Genomic DNA, 21,724 nt, shown 5'->3' on the forward strand with positions numbered 1-21,724 from the left:
ATGAATTGCTATTATTATGTGGCCACACCCCTTCCCCATGAAGCCACGCCCCTATATTTTCGCGCACCTATGGCGCGCACTGCCCCTATCTTACATGGGTGGGGGGACGCGTCCATGTCGTTTCTTGCACACAGCGCTAAAATGCCTAGTTACGGCACTGGTTACTACGTGTACTACTATGCATAGAGGACGAGTGAGAGAGAATAGAGGGGATTGCTGAGGTAATATTCTGTGTACTCAGAAGGGGAGAGAGGTAACTTACCTGTTGGAGTGTCCCCAGGTATACTTCAGTAATAGTGAAAGAGAAGAAAATAACAATTAGATCCTTGGTAATAAACACCATATTATTATCCCTGTAACAGAAAGCAGGTTACAGTACATATTGTGCAATGGCTGCAGCAGCTGTTACACTGAGCTCTAAATATAACGTCTCAGGCACAGGGAGGAGAGATCACTCATTGTTACCATCTACCTGTAATACCGGGACCTGAGAGACGGATCCGAGGACGCTGCAGCTTCAGGGTCACTGCCCACCGGGTAACTAATGCCTTTCTTCTCTGCTCTCTCCCATACTCACCCACTGGGGGGAGATTCAATTGTTTGAAAAGTCAGTTGGGTGTCCGTTATTTCCTATCTAATAGACAGACACCCAACCCACTTTTCAAACATTTGAATTCCCCCCAATATCTGTCTCTCTCTCTGTTTGGCTGTCTTTTTCTCTTGCTCTGTGTGTCTCTGTCTGTCCCGCTCTGTGTGACTGGCTGTCCTCCTCTGTGTGACTGGCAGTCTCTGTCTCTCTGTGTGGCTGTCTCTCCCTCTGTGTGTCTGGGTCTCTCTCTCTCTCTGTGTGGCTGTCTCTCCCTCTGCGTGTGTGTGTGGGTGGTCTTCATGTGACCGCCGGTCAGCTGACCGACAGTCACATGACCACCTCGGGGAGCCCGACGGCTCACTATCCCGATGGTCGGCATGCCGACCAACAGGGACTATTTCCACTCGTGGGTGTCCACGACACCCATAGAGTGGGAATAGAACCTGTGGCGACCGCAGGTCGCCACCAAGCCCGCAGCGTGGCGAGCGCAGCGAGCCCGCAAGGGGCTTGCTGCACTCGCCCCTCTCCGCCGTGATCCCGGCGTCGGTATGCTGCCGGGATCCCGGCGTCGGTAAGGTGATCGGTGGTCAGGAGACCGCCGGTCACCCGTACTACACCCGTGTGGGTCTCTCTCTCTCTCTGGCTGTCTCTCCCTCTGTGTGTGTGGGTCTCTCTCTCTCTGTGTGGCTGTCTCTCCCTCTGCGTGTGTGTGTGGGTCTCTCTCTCTCTCTGGCTGTCTCTCCCTCTGTGTGTGTGGGTCTCTCTCTCTCTGGCTGTCTCTCTCCCTCTCTGTATGTCTCTCCCCCCCCCCTTTCCCTGCCCGTGTCTCATGCCCCCACCCCTCTTGTGTTTGTACAGCTCCTGTCACATTGCAGGATATTTGGGGTGAGCACGTAGCAGGGACCCCCCTTACTGATGACGTGGTTCCGGCTCGCGGCATGGTGCCTCTGGGTCTTCTACATGGTAAATTACCGGGTATAATCTTATTTATATCTGTGATCAGGGGCGGATTGGGCTGGAAAACTAGCCCGGGAAATGGCCGGAAGCAGCCCTACTGTGGGTGGGGCTGTTGAGGGTGTGGTATCTGGTGATGGGTGGGGTCTGTTGAGGGGGGTGGGGCATGCTTACCTCAGATGATAGAGCTTTTACAAAACTGAAACTGCCAATGTGTTTTTGCTGACAGGGCTCTTTTATAGGACTAAGGGGACATTTACTAAGCGGTGATAAGAGCGGAGAAGTGAGCCAGTGGAGAAATTTCCCCATCAACCAATCAGCAGCTCTGTATCATTTTATAGTATGCAAATTATAGATGTTACTTCAGTGCTGATTGGTTGCCATGGGCAACTTCTCCACTGGCTCACTTCTCCGCTCTTATCACTGCTTAGTAAATGTACCCCTCAGGGGTCTATTTACTAAGTCTTGTATGGAGATAAAGGGGACGGAGATAAAGTACCAGCCAATCAGCTCCCACCTGTCATTATTCAAACATAGCCTGTGACAGTGTGACATGGTATTTAGGAGCTGATTGGCTGGTCCTTTATCTCTGTCCAAAGCTTAGTAAATAGACCCCTAAGAGTAATTCCATAAAATAGGGGATTACATTTAATGGTCAGGTAGCAAATAAATCAAATTTACAATTAGAGATGAAGATTTTGATATCACAAAGGCTTAAAACTACGCAACTGACAAAATACTACGTTACATGCATACTGCAATCACACCAGGGCCGGCTCCAGGCCTACTAGTACCCTGAGCGAGAACATGTAAAAGTGCCCCCCCCCCAACCCCTATGCGCGCCCCGAAGGCGCGCGTGCTCCAGGAAAAGTGGGCGTGGCCTCATAACTTCATATTATTAGACTATAAATAAATGTATTTTCACACCACCTCTATGCACACAATTAGCAGCCTTACACATAACAGCCACAGTAGTGTTCCTTACACACAATGTCTCCAGTATAGTGCCAGATACACATAATGTCTCCAGTATAGTGCCAGATACACATAATGTCTCCAGTATAGTGTCAGATACACATAATGTCTCCAGTATAGTGCCAGATACACACAATGTCTCCAGTATAGTGCCAGATACACATGTCTCCAGTATAGTGCCAGATACATATAATCTCTCCAGTATAGTGCCAGATACACATAATGTCTCCAGTATAGTGCCAGATACACACAATGTCTCCAGTATAGTGCCAGATACACATGTCTCCAGTATAGTGCCAGATACACATAATGACTCCAGTATAGTGCAAGATACACATAATGTCTCCAGTATAGTGCCAGATACACACAATGTCTCCAGTATAGTGCCAGATACACATAATGTCTCCAGTATAGTGCCAGATACACACAATGTCTCCAGTATAGTGCCAGATACACATAATGTCTCCAGTATAGTGCCAGATACACATAATGTCTCCAGTATAGTGCCAGATACACACAATGTCTCCAGTATAGTGCCAGATACACATGTCTCCAGTATAGTGCCAGATACATATAATCTCTCCAGTATAGTGCCAGATACACATGTCTCCAGTATAGTGCCAGATACATATAATCTCTCCAGTATAGTGCCAGATACACATAATGTCTCCAGTATAGTGCCAGATACACATAATGTCTCCAGTATAGTGCCAGATACACATAATGACTCCAGTATAGTGCCAGATACACATAATGTCTCCAGTATAGTGCCAGATACACATAATGTCTCCAGTATAGTGCCAGATACACATAATGTCTCCAGTATAGTGCCAGATACACATAATGTCTCCAGTATAGTGCCAGATACACATAATGTCTCCAGTATAGTGCCAGATACACATAATGTCTCCAGTATAGTTCCAGATACACATAATGTCTCCAGTATAGTGCCATATACACATAATGTCTCCAGTATAGTGCCATATACACATAATGTCTCCAGTATAGTGCCAGATACACATAATGTCTCCAGTATAGAGCCAGATACACACAATGTCTCCAGTATAGTGCCAGATACACATAATGTCTCCAGTATAGTGCCAGATACACACAATGTCTCCAGTATAGTGCCAGATACACATAATGTCTCCAGTATAGTGCCAGATACACATAATGTCTCCAGTATAGAGCCCGATACACATAATGTTTCCAGTATAGTGCCAGATACACACAATGTCTCCAGTATAGTGCCAGATACACATAATGTCTCCAGTATAGTGCCAGATACACATAATGTCTCCAGTATAGTGCCAGATACACATAATGTCTCCAGTATAGTGCCAGATACACATAATGTCTCCAGTATAGTTCCAGATACACATAATGTGCAGTGCCAGATACACATAATGTCTCCAGTATAGTGCCAGATACACATAATGTCTCCAGTATAGCGCCAGATACACACAATGTCTCCAGTATAGTGCCAGATACACATAATGTCTCCAGTATAGTGCCAGATACACATAATGTCTCCAGTATAGTGCCAGATACATACACAATGTCTCCAGTATAGTGCCAGATACACATAATGTCTCCAGTATAGTGCCAGATACACATAATGTCTCCAGTATAGTGCCAGATACACACAATGTGCAGTGCCAGATAGACCTGATATGCCCCCCAGCAGTGCCAGCTACACACAACATGCCCCCCAGCAGTGCCAGCTACACATGACATGCCCCGCAGCTGTGCCAGCTACACACAACATGCCCCCCAGCAGTGCCAGCTACACATGACATGCCCCCCAGCAGTGCCAGCTACACATGACATGCCCCCCAGCAGTGCCAGCTACACATGACATGCCCCCCAGCAGTGCCAGCTACACATGATAGTGTTCACTTTTTAGGGCAGGGTGCTGATCACAGGGAGGGCACATTTTTAAGTTAGGAGGGCAAAATGATGTATATACTATAATGCTTGGTGCTCATCTACCTACATGGTAAAACATGGACAGTGCGCGCCTTCGGCGCGCAGCAAAATTTAGGGGCGTTGTTTCGTGGGGAAGGTGCGTGGCCACATAATAGTGGCAAATCGCATTACACCACACAGTAGTGCAGTTAATACCCATTGCACCAGGTAGAACCTCCTAGACACTTTGCACCAGGCAGAGCACGTTAGACACTTTGCGCCAGGCAGAGCACGTTAGACACTTTGCGCCAGGCAGAGCACGTTAGACACTTTGCGCCAGGCAGAGCACATTAGACACTTTGCGCCAGGCAGAGCACGTTAGACACTTTGCGCCAGGCAGAGCACGTTAGACACATTGCCTAGCCACAGACGCCTTGCGGGAACACTACATGATATGCTCCACAGCAATGCCAGATACAGAAATGCCCCTTCAGTGCCAGATACAGAAATGCCCCCACAGTGCCAGATATGCCCCCACAGTGCCAGATAAATGCCCCCACAGTGCCAGATACATAAATGCCCCCACAGTGCAGATATGACCCCACACAGTGCCATGCCCCCACAGTGCAATCCATAAATGCCCACCCCCCAAAAAAAAAAATACCTGCAGCGCTAGGAGGAGTGCTGCTGTCTGCAGGGCTGGGTGCGAGGCCAGGTGCGGGCGGGCGGGCGGGGATCCGGGTGCTGGGCCCGGCGGGCGGCCTCCAAAGCGCTTGTGTGCGCTATGCGTGCTGCCCGGCGCCAGCGTCTGACGTTAAACACCGGGCCCGCTCAGCGCGCATAGCGCGCACAAGAGTTCAAGGCCCTGTGCAGCATTACCCGGCCGTCTCCAGGTTTGAATATGGCGGCGCCAGCGCGCGGCGCCCATTAAGGGTGGCGCCTTGCGCGGCCGCTCTATTCGAACATACCTGGAGCCAGCCCTGATTCACGCCACCTCAGATGTCACACGGGAACAGCCATTCAAAAAGAGTGTAAAATTATTTTTAAAAAGTATTTCTTTTATTTTTTTAAAGGATACGAGACATTCATTTCCTGAGGAGAATTTCTTAATGCACAAAAAAAATATTTTATATAATAAAAAAGAAACAATAAAATATAGCAAATATAAAGATATATATAGCAGGTGAACAATATTTAAGAGACGATATGGCTATATATTGAAATGATTCATGCATGCAAACAGGTGTGTTTCAATCAACAATACTGTGTTGTATCCAGTAGCGGATCTTGCCACGGGCAAGCAGGACTTTTGCCCGGGGCGCCTCCTTCCGGAGTGTGCCGGCGAAATCCGGAGGGCGCCGCACCGTGGCAAGATCCGCTACTGTGCCCCCCACCGCTGTGCCCCCCGCTGTGTCCCCCGCTCTGAAGGGAACCAGACGCTACGCATCTAGTTTCCCTTCGTGGAGGGGACCTTTGCTGTGCGGTGCGCGATGACATCATCGCGCACCGCACAGCATTGTGGCACAGACGCTAGGGGTCATAATTGACCTCTATTGTCTATGCTGATCTGAGGAGAGGAGCGGCGCCGGCGGCTGTCTGCAGCGGTCTGGAATCAGGAACGGGGATAGTAAGTATACTTTTTTTTTCTTCTTCTCTTCCAGCGGCGCTACAGGGGGCACAAATGGAGGCGTAACTGACCACGCCCCCCGTGTGAAGCCATGCCCCTATAGTTTTGCCCGGAATACAACAATAGCAAGAACCGACCCTGATTGTATCCGTGGTCACAGATATGCTGGTGCATGCGAACAGGTGTATCTGAAATGTCAGGTTACCTTGTATTTCTTTAAAATAGTCCAGACTTTTAGGGGACTAATTTCCCCGTCTTCTGACTTAAAGAATCTTTGTTTACAAGGCACAAATTAACGGAAAATAGAATGCATGTATTCAGTACTTAACAGACCTAGCGGCGTCCCGTTTCTCTATCCCCCGTACCGGTAAGGTTTTATTCCAGTGTTGCGAGATGCTGTGCTGTATAGTGCTGCTTGCCCTCTCCCATCCGGATGTGCTGATTACCAGCTCCGTGTTGGCGCGGTGGGTGTATACGAGGCTTCTTTTCAGTCTAGCCCCTGCTCCCAAATGTGGACACACCGCCGGTTCCTCTCCTTCCTGGCTGCTGAGTTTGCCAGCGCAACATTGGTCCTGTAGGGTGCGTAGTGCAGATTTTTCGGCGCGTGCTGGCAGCTTGGCAGTGCTTGTGACGGTGGGATTGGAGATTACTCCTGATTGCTCCCAAATGCTTTCTTCTTTAAGTTAGAAGACGGGGAAATGAATCCCATAGAAGATAGATACACCTGTTTGCATGCACCAGCATTTCTGTGGCTATGGATACAATATAGTATTGTTGATTGAAACACACCTGTTTGCATGCATGAATTATTTGGATATACTGTGAATCCATATTGTCTCTTACTAGAGATGAACCTTTTTCGTGTTTTGTGTTTTGGTTTTGGATTCGGGCCTGCGGTCGTGTTTTGGATTCGGATGCGTTTTGGCAAAACCTCCCTTTTGGGTTTTGGATTCGGATGTATTTTGGATTCATGTGATTTTTGAAAAAACAAACAAACACAAAAACAGCTAAAATCGTAGAATTTGGGGGTAATTTTGATCCTATAGTATTATTAGCCTCAATGACAATAATTTCCACTCATTTCCAGTCTATTCTGAACACCTCACACCTCACAATATTATATTTAGTCCTAAAATTTGCATCAAGGTCGCTGGATGGCTAAGCTAAGCGACACAAGTGGCCGACACAAACACGTGGCCCATCTAGGAGTGGCACTGCAGTGTCAGACAGGATGGCAGATTTAAAAAATAGTCCACAAACAGCACATGATGCAAAGAAAAAAAAGAGGTGCAATGAGGTAGCTGTGTGACTAAGCTAAGCGACCCAAGTGGCCGACACAAACACCTGGCCCATCTAGGAGTGGCACTGCAGTGTCACGCAGGATGGCCCTTCCAAAAAATACTCCCCAAACAGCACATGACGCAAAGAAAAAAAAAAGAGGCGCAATGAGGTAGCTGTGTGACTAAGCTCAGCGACCCAAGTGGCCGACACTAACACCTGGCCCATCTAGAATTAGACTCCAGTATCATGTGATTTATAAGACAATATCACTGGAATTATTTGATATAATCAATGGAATTATTGGTCCAAATCACGGGAAGAAAATGACAAAATCACTGGCATTAAATGGCAGTAATGTTGGGAATTATATAAAATGGCAGTACCACTGGACATATATACGGAAGTGTCAGACAGGATACACTTTAAAAAAAAAGTCCCCAAACAGCACATGATGCAAAGAAAAGAGAAAAAGAGATGCACTGACACTGAGCACTGACCAGTGATACTGAGCACTGATGATACTACTGAGCAGTGATACTGAGAACCAGAGGCAGAACTCTGGGAGGCAATGGAGTCATCTGCCGCCGGGCTCCTGCTCTGAAGGGGGGCACCTCTCTCCTTCCATTCTGTGACACCATTGAATTAAGTTAATTGATAGCTGCCACTGTCTTTTCAGTGGTCGACTTCCTCACTGGTCCCTGCACCTTACAAATCACACCCCTTTCATTATACTGAAAATACACATTTTACAAGTGTCATACTCAGGATTACAAACCACAACCTATTACACTGGAAGCAGACACCTTACTGATGAAGCTGTTGCTCCTGTATAGGAAATATGAGAATTTTAATTATATGAAGATACTTCTCTGACAATTACACGTAACTTCATATAGTTAGAATTCTCATGCTTCCTCTACAGGAGCAAATAGCTCCATCAGTAAAGTGTCTGCTGTTAGTGTAACAGGTCATGGGTTCTAATCCTGGGTATGACTGCTAAGAAATGTGTGATTTAAAATAAAAGACAATTGAATGTATAAATACAGTATAGAATTTTTTTTCAGAACACTCCACACACACACACACGCACGCACGCACGCACGCACGCACGCACGCACGTATATATATACACACACACACACACACACACACATCTACATACATATATTTATCTTAATATAGTAAATAGGGGGCCACCAATATTTATCTTGCCTCCGGGCAACTGGGATGAACTTATGCCACTGCTGAGAACTGACATTGAGCAACACAAGACACTGAGCACTGACCAGTGATACTGAGCACTGATGATACTACTGAGCAGTTTTTACAACTAAAAAACACACACAAATACAGACAGCGCTCACAGACTCCTTTAAGAAGAACATTTTTCTTTATTTTTATAAAAATTATATACTTTCTTAATATTCTAAAAAACCTTCCCTATTTCTCCTAGAGTAGACCAAACCTGTATGGACATACAACAATATACTACTTAGCTCAACAAAGCAAACATGTATCAGTTTGTCACTAGCAAAATGATAGTTTTAAATGTATCTTTTGCACAAAACCAAGTTTCCTCTTATATCTCAAGCAGCACAATTCCTATTCAGCGTGTTATTATTGATGGCATATACACTTTATAAATAACAAAGCAGCCCCACAAGTTTCCCATGCAGGGAATGCACCTGCATTCAATTATTTCTATGCAGCTGATATTAGTAGCAAATTCTTACCCATCTGCAGTCCTTTAGTAAAGTGACATTTGCGCACACATCAAAGTGGTTATATCCCAGCTGAATATCGTTATGCAAAGAAAACAAAGATGTTTCTTAGGAAGTTCAAAATACTTTTCTGTTTAAATTGCTGATTAGTGTATAGGCATGCAGACATTTTGAGAGTAACTTGCAATTAGCACTTATCAAGCTTAAATCATGCAAAGCAGTGTTCAGAGCAAAGTTATTTGCCTATATAGCATGCATGTTCATGCAGTTCAACATTTGTTTAACATGGCCATGTTATTACTATATATTTTACCACTCTTTCCTCTTGGGTCATGGATCTTTCAAACTCCCGGCTCTGGTGCTGAAATAACCTTTTGTAAGGAGCCTTATCTGGAGGTCCCAGATGAATTCCCCGGCAGACAGTGGAGTGGTAATCACATACAGGAAGGTGAAGGAGCTTTAGGGTCCTCTAAAACGCGTTTCTCCGCCTGTACGTAAAATCGGTGGCTTCCTCAGTCAGATAACTGCACTCTCTGTTTGGCCTCCTTTTATCCCCGGCTTTTTGCCGCAGGCGCCTGCGCACACCATGCGCTCCGTGTCTCGTTTTTACTCACAGCCATAGCAGGCTGTCAGCGGCTCCCCGCCGGTCGTTTATCAGTCATTAGAAGTTTTATTTCTCTCCTCCCAGCTGCATCAGTATTTCTCCCATGCTGCAAATCTACAGACATACTTTGTATATCTCCATAAAACTTATAGATTCTAATAACATATATAGAACAGTCATTGCCAAACACAAAGTGCAGATATATATTTTTACTTATGAAACTCTATTGTAACATAAATATACTGTATATATTCTAAGCCATTATCTAGCCTGTCCTGGAATATTTACATCTTTAATATTTATATAATAAGGACTTATTTTATCATGCTTTCTTGTATTTTTTGGTTCAGACTATTATCATGTCCTAATAAATATAGGACTCAATATCATGTTCTTTGACACATCCAGTTATCTCTATATATAGTTCCCAATAAACAAAGATACCCCCATTTTAACCACCTCTCATCCCCTCTAGACAGAAACAGAGAAGGGGGAGGGGGGGGGATTAAAGGAGGGGGGAAAAAAGGAAAATTGCAACCCAAAAAGGCTGCAATTAATAATATTTGAACCATGGATATTTCTCTTGTTCTACTCCCTACTTTGGAAGCCACTGGTTCTAAATATATCCTCTGTTGTTGATATGAACAATCTTCCTTTCTCACCAAAACAGCCAAAGTTTTTAATATACATACTTTTTACTTGTAACGGTTTTCCAAGACCTAAAATGGCCTTCTCTATACACCTATTTACCTACCCCTACCCCTCTTTACAAAAAAAAAAGGGGGGGGGGGACTTTCACTTGATATGGTTCAATTCCACCATATCGTTCAAACCATCAGGGTACAGTGTACCCAGTCGGTATATCCAAAAAGCCTCTCTCCGGCACAGAGTATTGAACCTATCTCCTCCTCGTATAGTGGGTACAACTTGCTCAATTCCCATCACTTTAATAGTTTCAGGTGTAGAGATATTACAGTGTGTCATGTGGCTTGACAGGGGATGCGTTATGCACACCAGTGCCTGCAGGAATGTACTGGTGTCAGAACTGTTATGCACTCCAGTGCCTGCAGGAATGTACTGGTGTCTGAACGGATAGGTATGCAAAACAAATGAACTCACAGACAGACTGGGGAATATGACATTACATACACAGAAGGTGATAGGGTAACAAAATAAACACAAAGTGAACAGAGAAGCCCAGAGGCTAAGGAACTGGGTGTCTCCCTAGTATTAGTAATGCTCAGATGGGAAAAGCAAGATGTTGTGTTTTAATACGTAGAGAACCCGAAATGCTGTTGCTAAGGGCAACAGCAAAACCCTAAAGGGTTACCAACGGGTGTGGCAGTAAACTCCTTGGTCAGAGATGGAATGATAGACACAAGGAGAGTCTCCACAATCCTAATCCTCACTTGCAGTGCACAGGTTCAGCTTACTGCCACTAAACTGACTCCTGACACCTTGCACAGTGAGACAGGATTTAGGCAGGCAAGTCTTAGAATACAGCCGCAAACTTGCTAAGTTCACAGAGTAGTAAAAGAACCCCAGCAAGCTAAACGACTGACTCCAGTCTTACTGCTAGGTCTGGATTGGCAGAGTGTAGTACCAAATCCCCAGGCCTATTTGCAGTAAGCAACAACAAATACAAAGCTACACAGTACTGGCTAACTTTCAGGAACTGACTAACCAACAAAGATTCAGCAGCATCTGCTTAACCTGAGAAGAGGCCTTATAAAGCAGGTGCTGTCCACGCCCCACTCAGACCTCACAGACTGTGAGCACAAAAACCAGCACCGGATCCCCTGCCGTGCACAGAGCCTGTAACCACTGCACAGCAAAAGACCCAAACCGGAGTATCAGCTGCGCTCAGGTTACTCCGCTAGCACTTGTCTCCCGGTTGCCATGACGACGTGGCAGCACAGGGCAGGAGACCCTAACAGGATGGGACCTTACATTTTTATATATATTTCTCCAGTGCTCCATAAACCTCGTGTGGAGCATTCTTGTAGTCCGCCCCACGTATTGCTTGCCACAGCCACATTCCACAATGTAAATCACAAATGTTGATCTGCAGTTAATAAAAATTTTTACTTTAAATTTTTCTCCTTTTTTATTTGAGACAAATTCAGTTTCTTTTCTATTTGTATGCATACATGTGTTACATTTGTGTTTTCCACATTTTTATGAAAACCTATAGGTCTAATAGATAACCATGTATCGCTTGTCTCAGATCTTTCTGTTTTTTTGGTTTTTAAAATAACTAGTTGTTAGTTTTTGTTTTAAATTCTCAGACTTTCGAAAAATAACCGTTTCCCTCAAGACCGAATCAAGTTTCAACATTTCTGAATTATTTTTGATTATCTTCTTAATATCATGTGAGTAGTTATTATATTTTGTCACATATATGGATGATCTATCTTCCCTGGGCCCATCTCCACATTCTACACCGCCATGTAGATCTTCCCCATTTCTTTTTTCTAATAGTTTTACCCTTTCTATTTTTTCCACCTCCCTCCTAGCTCTTTCTAGAATTTCCCTTGGGTAACCCTACCCTAGGAACGAGTCAAATAACACACCTGCATGTCTTTTAAATGATTCCTCTGTTGAACAATTCCGCCTAATCCTAATAAATTGTCCCTTTGGGATATTTATTTTCCATGTTTTAGCATGGGAGCTCTTAAAATTTAAATACTTACTCTGGTCCACCGGCTTTACATATGTCTCTGTCATAATTTCCCTGCTCTCTGTTGATCGTGCAATATCCAAAAAAACTTATGATTGTCTTACTCTTATTCAATGTAAATTTGAGACCAAACTCATTTCTATTTAAACTGTGAAAAAAAGTGTCTATAGAATGTGTATCCCCATCCTAAACAAAAAATAAATCATCAATAAATCTGCCATAGAGGATGAGATTCACGTCGAATCCGCCCCCCCACACATGTTCCTCCTCAAACCTCCCCACGTATAGGTTAGCAAAGCTCAGCGCTAATCTCATCCCCATCGCGGTCCCCCGTGTCTGTTAATAAACTTTCGTGTCAAACAAAAAATAATTGTGATTTAAAATAAACCTTATTGATTCCAATACAAAGCCACGTAGGGAGTCTGAAATTTCCAAATCTCTATCCAAATAATATTTAACCGCTTTCAGTCCCAAATCATGTTGGATATTTGAATAGAGAGATTCAACATCACATGTTATAAGGGAATACCCCTCTTTCCATTTTACAGTACTTATTAAATTTAGAAAATGTTTGGTATCCTTTATATGGGACTTAAGTTACCCTACGTGGCCCTGCAAATAATAATCTACAAAAAAGGATAAATTATTAGTGAGTGACCCAATACCCGAAATTATAGGACGACCCGAGGGTAAAATAAGTGTCTTGTGAATTTTTGGTAAAAAGTAAAATGTGGGAGTGACAGGATGTGAACTAAAGAGAAATTTTGATGTTTCATTTGTTATTGCACCATCACAGAAGGCCTTATCAAGGAGATCTTTAAACTACTTTTGATATTGGGCGGTGGGATTGTGATCTAATCGCATGTAGAACAGGCCACCATCCAGTTGTTTATAGGCCTCAGTTATATAGTCCTCCAAGTCGAGAATCACAATCCCACCGCCCTTATCTGCCGGTTTGATTATTATATTTTTATCTGAATATAGGGTTTTCAGAGCTTTTCTTTCTCCCTTCTGTAGATTATCTCTGAAGCCCCCCCGTTCAGCTTTCTCACACAAGTTCTTAAAGTGACTAAGAGTACTGTTATAGAAGCTTTCAATATACGGGCTCTTATATTGGAGGGGATAAAATTCTGATTTAGCCTTGAATCTGTTCATCCTCCCTGCATCATATATTTTTAATTCCAGATTTTCTGGTTCCTCTATATTATCCTGTAAATCCTCTAAGATTTCCAAAGCCTCTTGATCTCCCACATCCAAAAGGATGGGTGAACCAGCGGTTCTACTTTTTTACATTGCTTTCAGCGCAAAATATCGTTTCCGAGTTAATGTTCGCACATATTTATTAAGATCCACGAAAAGGGTGAACAGATTGGGCTTACTAGCAGGTGCAAAATGTAGCCCTTTTTAAAGCAGTTTTAACTCTTCCTCACTTATTTTTCTAAAGGGGAGATTAAATACCCCTTTTTTTCTTTCGCTACTCTCATCTATCGAATACACTGATTTTTTTGTGGGATTTCCTCCTACCTCTTCTCGTTCCCCTTCGTCCCTGTCTCTTGTTCTTTTTAGCGGGCCTCTTGTATTCTCCCATTTTTCTAGTGGGCATCTCCCTAAAAAAGACTTATTATAAGGGGATTCAATTTCCTCATCGGTCTCTGATCTTTTATAACCACGTCTATTTCTCCATCTTGGAGTTCCTATCTCTTGTTCTGATTCTAGATTTAAAGGCTCATATCTATTTCCACTTTCATAGCGCCTGTCTTGTTTATTATTTTTGTATTGATACTGGGGTTTAACTTGAAATTTGAAGTTTTCACAACTGAGGGCTGGTGCTGAATGCAGGAAGCCTCAGTTGTAGGGGCTGAGGAATACTTAGACTTAGAAGGCAGGATAGGATTCCTGAACATGTGTGTACACTTGTAGTACCAGTGCCCGAAGGCGTGACCACAACAACCAGAGGATAAGTTTCAAAGGTTTTATTAAGTAGACAGCTCACAGGAATATTAGCAGTTGCAGTATGGAAGTCACAGACAATAAGTCACAGTTCCTTAGAGTGCAGTGGTAGTCTCTAGGTGTGGTTTTAACAGGAGAAAGTCTTAAAGGACCTTGAGGGTATATCCTTACCAACACCGATGCACTGAGTGGTGACTTTGGGAGCAGAAGCTGGTGAGCGTGTAACTGTCGGGTTTTACTAGATAGGACTGGTCCAATGGATGAGCTGTGTGGATGGTGCTAGTGAGCACTAATGTAGCTAGGGAGCGGAGATATATACAGGAGATGCTTGGGAGCATATACAGGAGATGCTTGGGGAGCATATATACAGGAGATGCTTGGGAGCATATACAGGAGATGCTTGGGAGCATATACAGGAGATGCTTGGGAACATATACAGGAGATGCTTGGGGAGCATATACAGGAGATGCTTGGGAGCATATACAGGAGATGCTTGGGAGCATATACAGGAGATGCTTGGGAGCATATACAGGAGATGCTTGGGAGCATATACAGGAGATGCTTGGGAGCATATACAGGAGATGCTTGGGAGCATATACGGGAGATGCTTGGGAGCATATATGGGAGATGCTTGGGAGCATATACAGGAGATGCTTGGGAGCATATATAGGTGATGCTCGGGAGCATATACAGGAGATGCTTGGGAGCATATATGGGAGATGCTTGGGAGCATATATGGGAGAAGCTTGGGAGCATATACAGGAGATGCTTGGGAGCATATATAGGTGATGCTTGGGAGCATATACAGGAGATGCTTGGGAGCATATACAGGAGATGCTTGGGAGCATATAAGGGAGATGCTTGGGAGCATATACAGGAGATGCTTGGGAGCATATACAGGAGATGCTTGGGAGCATATACAGGAGATGCTTGGGAGCATATACAGGAGATGCTTGGGAGCATATACAGGAGATGCTTGGGAGCATATACAGTAAATGCTTGGGAGCATATACAGGAGATGCTTGGGAGCATATACAGGAGATGCTTGGGAGCATATACAGGAGATGCTTGGGAGCATATACGGGAGATGCTTGGGAGCATATACAGGAGATGCTTGGGAGCATATACAGGAGATGCTTGGGAGCATATATAGGAGATGCTTGGGAGCATGTACAGGAGATGCTTGGGAACATATATAGGTGATCCTTGGGAGCATATATGGGAGATGCTTGGGAGCATATACAGGAGAGGCTTGGGAGCATATACAGGAGATGCTTGGGAGCATATACAGGAGATGCTTGGGAGCATATACAGGAGATGCTTGGGAGCATATACAGGAGATGCTTGGGAGCATATACAGGAGATGCTTGGGAGCATATACAGGAGATGCTTGGGAGCATATACGGGAGATGCTTGGGAGCATATATGGGAGATGCTTGGGAGCATATATAGGAGATGCTTGGGAGCATGTACAGGAGATGCTTGGGAGCATATATAGGTGATGCTTGGGAGCATATACAGGAGATGCTTGGGAGCATATACAGGAGATGCTTGGGAGCATATAAGGGAGATGCTTGTGAGCATATACAGGAGATGCTTGGGAGCATATACAGGAGATGCTTGGGAGCATATACAGGAGATGCTTGGGAGCATATAAGGGAGATGCTTGGGAGCATATACAGGAGATGCTTGGGAGCATATACAGGAGATGCTTGGGAGCATATACAGGAGATGCTTGGGAGCATATACAGGAGATGCTTGGGAGCATATACAGGAGATGCTTGGGAGCATATACAGGAGATGCTTGGGAGCATATACAGTAAATGCTTGGGAGCATATACAGGAGATGCTTGGGAGCATATACAGGAGATGCTTGGGAGCATATACAGGAGATGCTTGGGAGCATATACAGGAGATGCTTGGGAGCATATATAGGAGATGCTTGGGAGCATGTACAGGAGATGCTTGGGAACATATATAGGTGATCCTTGGGAGCATATATGGGAGATGCTTGGGAGCATATACAGGAGAGGCTTGGGAGCATATACAGGAGATGCTTGGGAGCATATACAGGAGATGCTTGGGAGCATATACAGGAGATGCTTGGGAGCATATACAGGAGATGCTTGGGAGCATATACAGGAGATGCTTGGGAGCATATACAGGAGATGCTTGGGAGCATATACAGGAGATGCTTGGGAGCATATACGGGAGATGCTTGGGAGCATATACGGGAGATGCTTGGGAGCATATATAGGAGATGCTTGGGAGCATGTACAGGAGATGCTTGGGAGCATATATAGGTGATGCTTGGGAGCATATACAGGAGATGCTTGGGAGCATATATAGTAGATGCTTGGGAGCATATATGGGAGATGCTTGGGAGCATATATAGGTGATGCTTGGGAGCATATATAGGTGATGCTTGGGAGCATATATAGGAGATGCTTGGGAGCATATATGGGAGATGCTTGGGAGCATATATAGGTGATGCTTGGGAGCATATATAGGTGATGCTTGGGAGCATATATGGGAGATGCTTGGGAGCATATACTGAAGATGCTTGGGAGCATATACAGGAGATGCTTGAGAGTGCAGATTACCAGGAAACAGAGACAGGAGACCGCTGGGAGCTGGAGTGCTGGGAGCCAGTGTTAAGCAATCTGGCAAACGCAGGATGCAGTGTTGAGACACTGCAGAGTCAGGCTGCACCAGGAGAAGTAGAACTGGTGCGAGTCTCTAGTGGAGTTTGCAGGCAGGAACGACCACAATCAGGAGAGACTGGTATCACTGGGATGACAACTGAAGCACTGACCATGCTCCAGCACAGGAACAGGATAATTATACCTGCAGGTATGCAGGCATTGGCTAGGCAATTAGGCAGTGTTCTGTAACGCAGTGGATTGGAGAAAACAGTAGCATGTGACCACAAGCAACATGGCTGCACTCATGTTACTACTTGGAGGGAAAGTCAGCTTGGGAAGAAACATATGGTAAACAGAGTAATGGTGTCGGAGGCCGAGGCAGGCAGGAGACACCACACTGATCCATTTGCACAGCCAGACCACAAGCACAGCGGCAGAGACCGCAGTGAGCAGAAAACGTCATACCCAGCTCTCTGCACACTGAAGGCACAGACCGGCGGCAACGGAGATCGCGGCGGGCAGGAGACGCCACACCTGCTCAACCACGCAGCAAGGCCACAGGGACAGTGACAGAGACCGCAGTGAGCATGGGACATCATACCCAGCTCTCTGCACACTGAAGGCACAGGCACGGCTGCAGCGGTCGCGGCGGGATGAGAACGCCATTCAGGGACCTGACAAGCATACTGGGAGAGGACACTGTACCAGTACTACGGGTTAACAGGGAAGTGATGTAGAATACATACATCAGCAACACAGCTGGGACCAGAGCCTGGAAAGCAGAGCCAACCTCAGAAGACACTTGACGGGTAAGAAATGACAACCAGTTACCCGAACCATGACAGCAGTGATACTGAGCACTGATGATACTACTGAGCAGTGATACTGAGCACTGATGATACTACAGAGCAGTGATACTGAGAACTGACACTGAGCAGCACAAAACACTGAGCACTGACCAGTGATACTGAGCACTGATGATACTACTGAGCAGTGATACTGAGCACTGATGATACTACTGAGCAGTGATACTGAGCACTGATGATACTGCTGAGCAGTGATACTGAGCACTGATGATACTACTGACAACTGACACTGAGCAGCATAAGACACTGTACTAGTATTAGCATTAGTGAGCAGCACAAAAGCACTCTAGAATTGTCACCCCCCAGATACCACTGTGACTGGAATGATGATGACCTATGCACAGTCACAGGACACTACCACAGCACCCTACAGCAGCAAGATGCAGCACAAGACACTGTACTAGTATTACTGAGCAGCACGATGCAGCACAAGACACTGTACTAGTATTACTGAGCAGCACGATGCAGCACAAGACACTGTACTAGTATTACTGAGCAGCACGATGCAGCACAAGACACTGTACTAGTATTACTGAGCAGCACGATGCAGCACAAGACACTGTACTAGTATTACTGAGCAGCACGATGCAGCACAAGACACTGTACTAGTATTACTGAGCAGCACGATGCAGCACAAGACACTGTACTAGTATTACTGAGCAGCACGATGCAGCACAAGACACTGTACTAGTATTACTGAGCAGCACGATGCAGCACAAGACACTGTACTAGTATTACTGAGCAGCACGATGCAGCACAAGACACTGTACTAATATTACTGAGCAGCACGATGCAGCACAAGACACTGTACTAGTATTACTGAGCAGCAAGATGCAGCACAAGACACTGTAATAGTATTACTGAGCAGCACGATGCAGCACAAGACAATGAGCACTGATACTGAGAACTGACACTGAGAGAACGTAGCCACGTCCTCTCTGTACTCTCTACAATGACCGAGTGAAAATGGCGGGGACGCGCGGCTCTTTATATGGAATCCGAATCCCACGAGAATCCGACAGCGGGATGATGACGTTTTGCCTCGTTCAGGTTTTCCGAGTCAGGCCTGAATAACCGAGCCGGGCTCGGAACCGTGTTTGACACGTGGAGTTCGGTAGGGTTCAGTTCTCGGCGATCCGAACCCGCTCATCTCTATCTCCTACACAGGGGCGGATCCAGAAAAAAATTACAGGGGGGGCACCATAAGTGGTTGTGCTATCAAGGAGGGGTGGAGTCAGAAGTGGAGTGGGCGTGACCAAGTTTTAGTGGGTGTGACCAATTGTGTGAGGGTGTGTGGTCAAGTGCTCAATGTGCTCAAAGGGTAGATGCTAGAAACAAGTGGGCTAAGGGACCATCTCCATCAGGGGGAGGAGCTATGCCAGCGGGATAGTTCCTCTACTATCCACGCCACCAACTATTACATTTAGTAATCAGGTGGCGAGCGAAGCGAGCCCGCGAGGGTACTTTTCGGGTACCCTGTTTGCCCGTAGCTCCTCCCCCTGGTGACGTATCTCCTCCCCTAAGTACGTCAGAAGCTCCCTTCTCCCACTCGGATATAGAATCAACCGCGCTCAAAGTGCACCATTCTCCCTCCCCAGGTCACCCCCCCCCCCCAGCAAAAGACCGCTCACAGCAGGCAGCAGCACCATTCCCTCCCCCAGTCACCCCCACTCCCCCCCCAGCAAAAGACCGCTCACAGCAGGCAGCAGCACCATTCTCTCCCTCCCCAGATCACCCCCCAGCAAAAGACCACTCACAGCAGGCAGCAGAACTATTCTATCCCGTCCCCGGGTCACCCCCCCCCCCCCCCTCCCCAAACAAAAGACCACTCACCAGTAGAAAGCAGGGCCAGTCAGGCAGGCGTCGTCTTCTTGCTCGGCTGGCGGCTGCTCTCCCGGACCCTTGCGCTGCTGTGCACTGTTCCTTGGTGCTGTCCCTCAGCGGTGGCGGGCGGCGGCGGTGCGCTGTCCCTCAGCGGTGGCGGGCGGCGGCGGTGCGCTGTCCCTCAGCGGCGGGCGGCAGCGGTGCGCTGTCCAGCGGCGGCGGGCGGCAGCGGTGCACTGTCCCTCAGCCGCCGCCGTGGCCTGGATCTGTGTTCCTCCTCCTGCTCGGCTCCTGACCTGCACTGACTGCAGGTCACATTTCTCCAGGGAGCCAATCAGGAGGAGGAACACACACATGCAGAGCAGCAACTAACAGGAGAGGGGGACATGTCGGGTGCCGGGTGCGTGTAGCAGCGCAGACTGTTAAAAATGACAGGGGGGGCACGTGCCTTGGTGCCCCCCCCCCCTAAATCCGCCACTGCTCCTACATATTGTTCACCTGATATATATATTTTTATATTTGCTATATTTTATTGTTTTATTTTTTATTACATAAAACACTTTTTTTGTGTATTAAGATATTCTCCTCAGGAAATAAATGTCTAATATCCTTTGAACCCCCCCCCCTCCCAAAAAACAAAAACAAAAAAAACACTGGCGACATGTTATTACTTATTGGTGGACTGTCACATAAAATATCAATTTTAAAGGAGTCAGTGAGCCACCCCCCTCAGGGGCAGTACACTTACCCAACGCCGCTGACACCCTGCACAAAAGCCGCCTTGCTTGCCAGGCTCCTGGCTCGATGCCCGGCACTCAGCATACAGTGTGCGGGAGCTGGAGGAGGCGGAGCTGCGTCAGGACTGCCGCTGAGTGCTTTGTCCACAGAGACAGCATATCACGGCGGGTCTGACAGCGAGCCTCTGCGCATGCGCAAAAGCTCCACTAGTGGAAGCGGCTGCCGCAGTTGTCTATGTTGTGCTGAGAGGGGGAAGAGAACGGCTGCTGAGTGGCTCAATACCTACTCAGCGCTTGCGATGTCTTCAGTCTGTTCAGTTCCTGTTTTGACGTCACAAACACGCCCTGCGTTCGCCCAGCCACGCCTGCGTTTTTTCCTGGCACGCCTGCGTTTTTTCCTGGCACGCCTGCGTTTTTTCGAACACTCCCTGAAAACAGTCAGTTGACACCCAGAAACGCCCACTTCATGTCAATCACTCTGCGGTCAGCAGTGCGACTGAAAAGCTTTGCTAGACCTTGTGTGAAACTACATCTGTTGTTGTAATAGTATGTCGCCCGTGCGCATTGCGCCGCATACGCATGCGCAGAAGTGCCGTAATTTTGCCTCATCGCTGCACAGCGAATGAATGCAGCTAGCGATCAACTCGGACTGACCACCTTTATCTTCAGTGACTTTGGGGGACATTTACTAAGCAGTGATACGAGCGGAGAAGTGAGCCAGTGGAGAAGTTGCCCCATCAACCAATCAGCACTGAAGTAACATCTATAATTTGCATACTATAAAATGATACAGAGCTGCTGATTGGTTGATGGGGAAATATCTCCACTGGCTCACTTCTCCGCTCTTATCACTGCTTAGTAAATGTACCCCTTTATCTCCATCCGTATCTTAGTAAATAGACCCCTTAATCTTAGTTATACAGAGTACATACCCTCCAGCTGCACTTTTTTGGCAGATACAGGACCTTTTTTTATGGTCTGTACCGATTTTTGGCTCTCCAAACTTCCATTGAGAGTATAGGAAAAGGGGCTTACCCGTGGCCACACCCACTTTTAGAATTTGTACCGATTTTTATGTGTAAAATGTTGGAGGGTATGAAACACTCTACAATTATCCTCACCCTGACGTCACTCACTTGTCACTGTCTTTTAAGCATTTTGAAGTAATAAAACATGTTCTTGGTTTATAAATCATTCTCTACATCTGTTGAGATTAGGGGTCTGACTGAGAGGCGGACGTTTTGCGGATGTACCGAGCAGGCGTCTGAGTCGCACTCTGGTTACTGATGGCGGTCGCAGTGAGAAGTTGGATGCAGAGACTGACATACAGTGGTATATTAGAGATGAGCGCCGGACATTTTTC

General features: G+C 46.2%; 1 protein-coding gene across 1 annotated transcript in view; it reads left to right on the plus strand.

The window, feature by feature from the left end:
- The first annotated feature begins 444 nt into the window (after positions 1–444).
- The window catches only part of LOC135050456 (ecto-ADP-ribosyltransferase 5-like), a 183,506-nt gene continuing 162,226 nt past the window's right edge, over positions 445–21,724 (plus strand). The window contains exons 1-2 of the mRNA XM_063956948.1: positions 445–537; positions 1,448–1,552. Of these exons, the coding sequence (XP_063813018.1) occupies positions 1,505–1,552 (48 nt within the window). The 5' untranslated portion in view covers positions 445–537; positions 1,448–1,504. The remainder of the gene's footprint in view (positions 538–1,447; positions 1,553–21,724) is intronic.

Source organism: Pseudophryne corroboree, chromosome 2, assembly GCF_028390025.1.
Source record: "Pseudophryne corroboree isolate aPseCor3 chromosome 2, aPseCor3.hap2, whole genome shotgun sequence".
In the NCBI taxonomy this organism is placed as follows: domain Eukaryota; kingdom Metazoa; phylum Chordata; class Amphibia; order Anura; family Myobatrachidae; genus Pseudophryne; species Pseudophryne corroboree.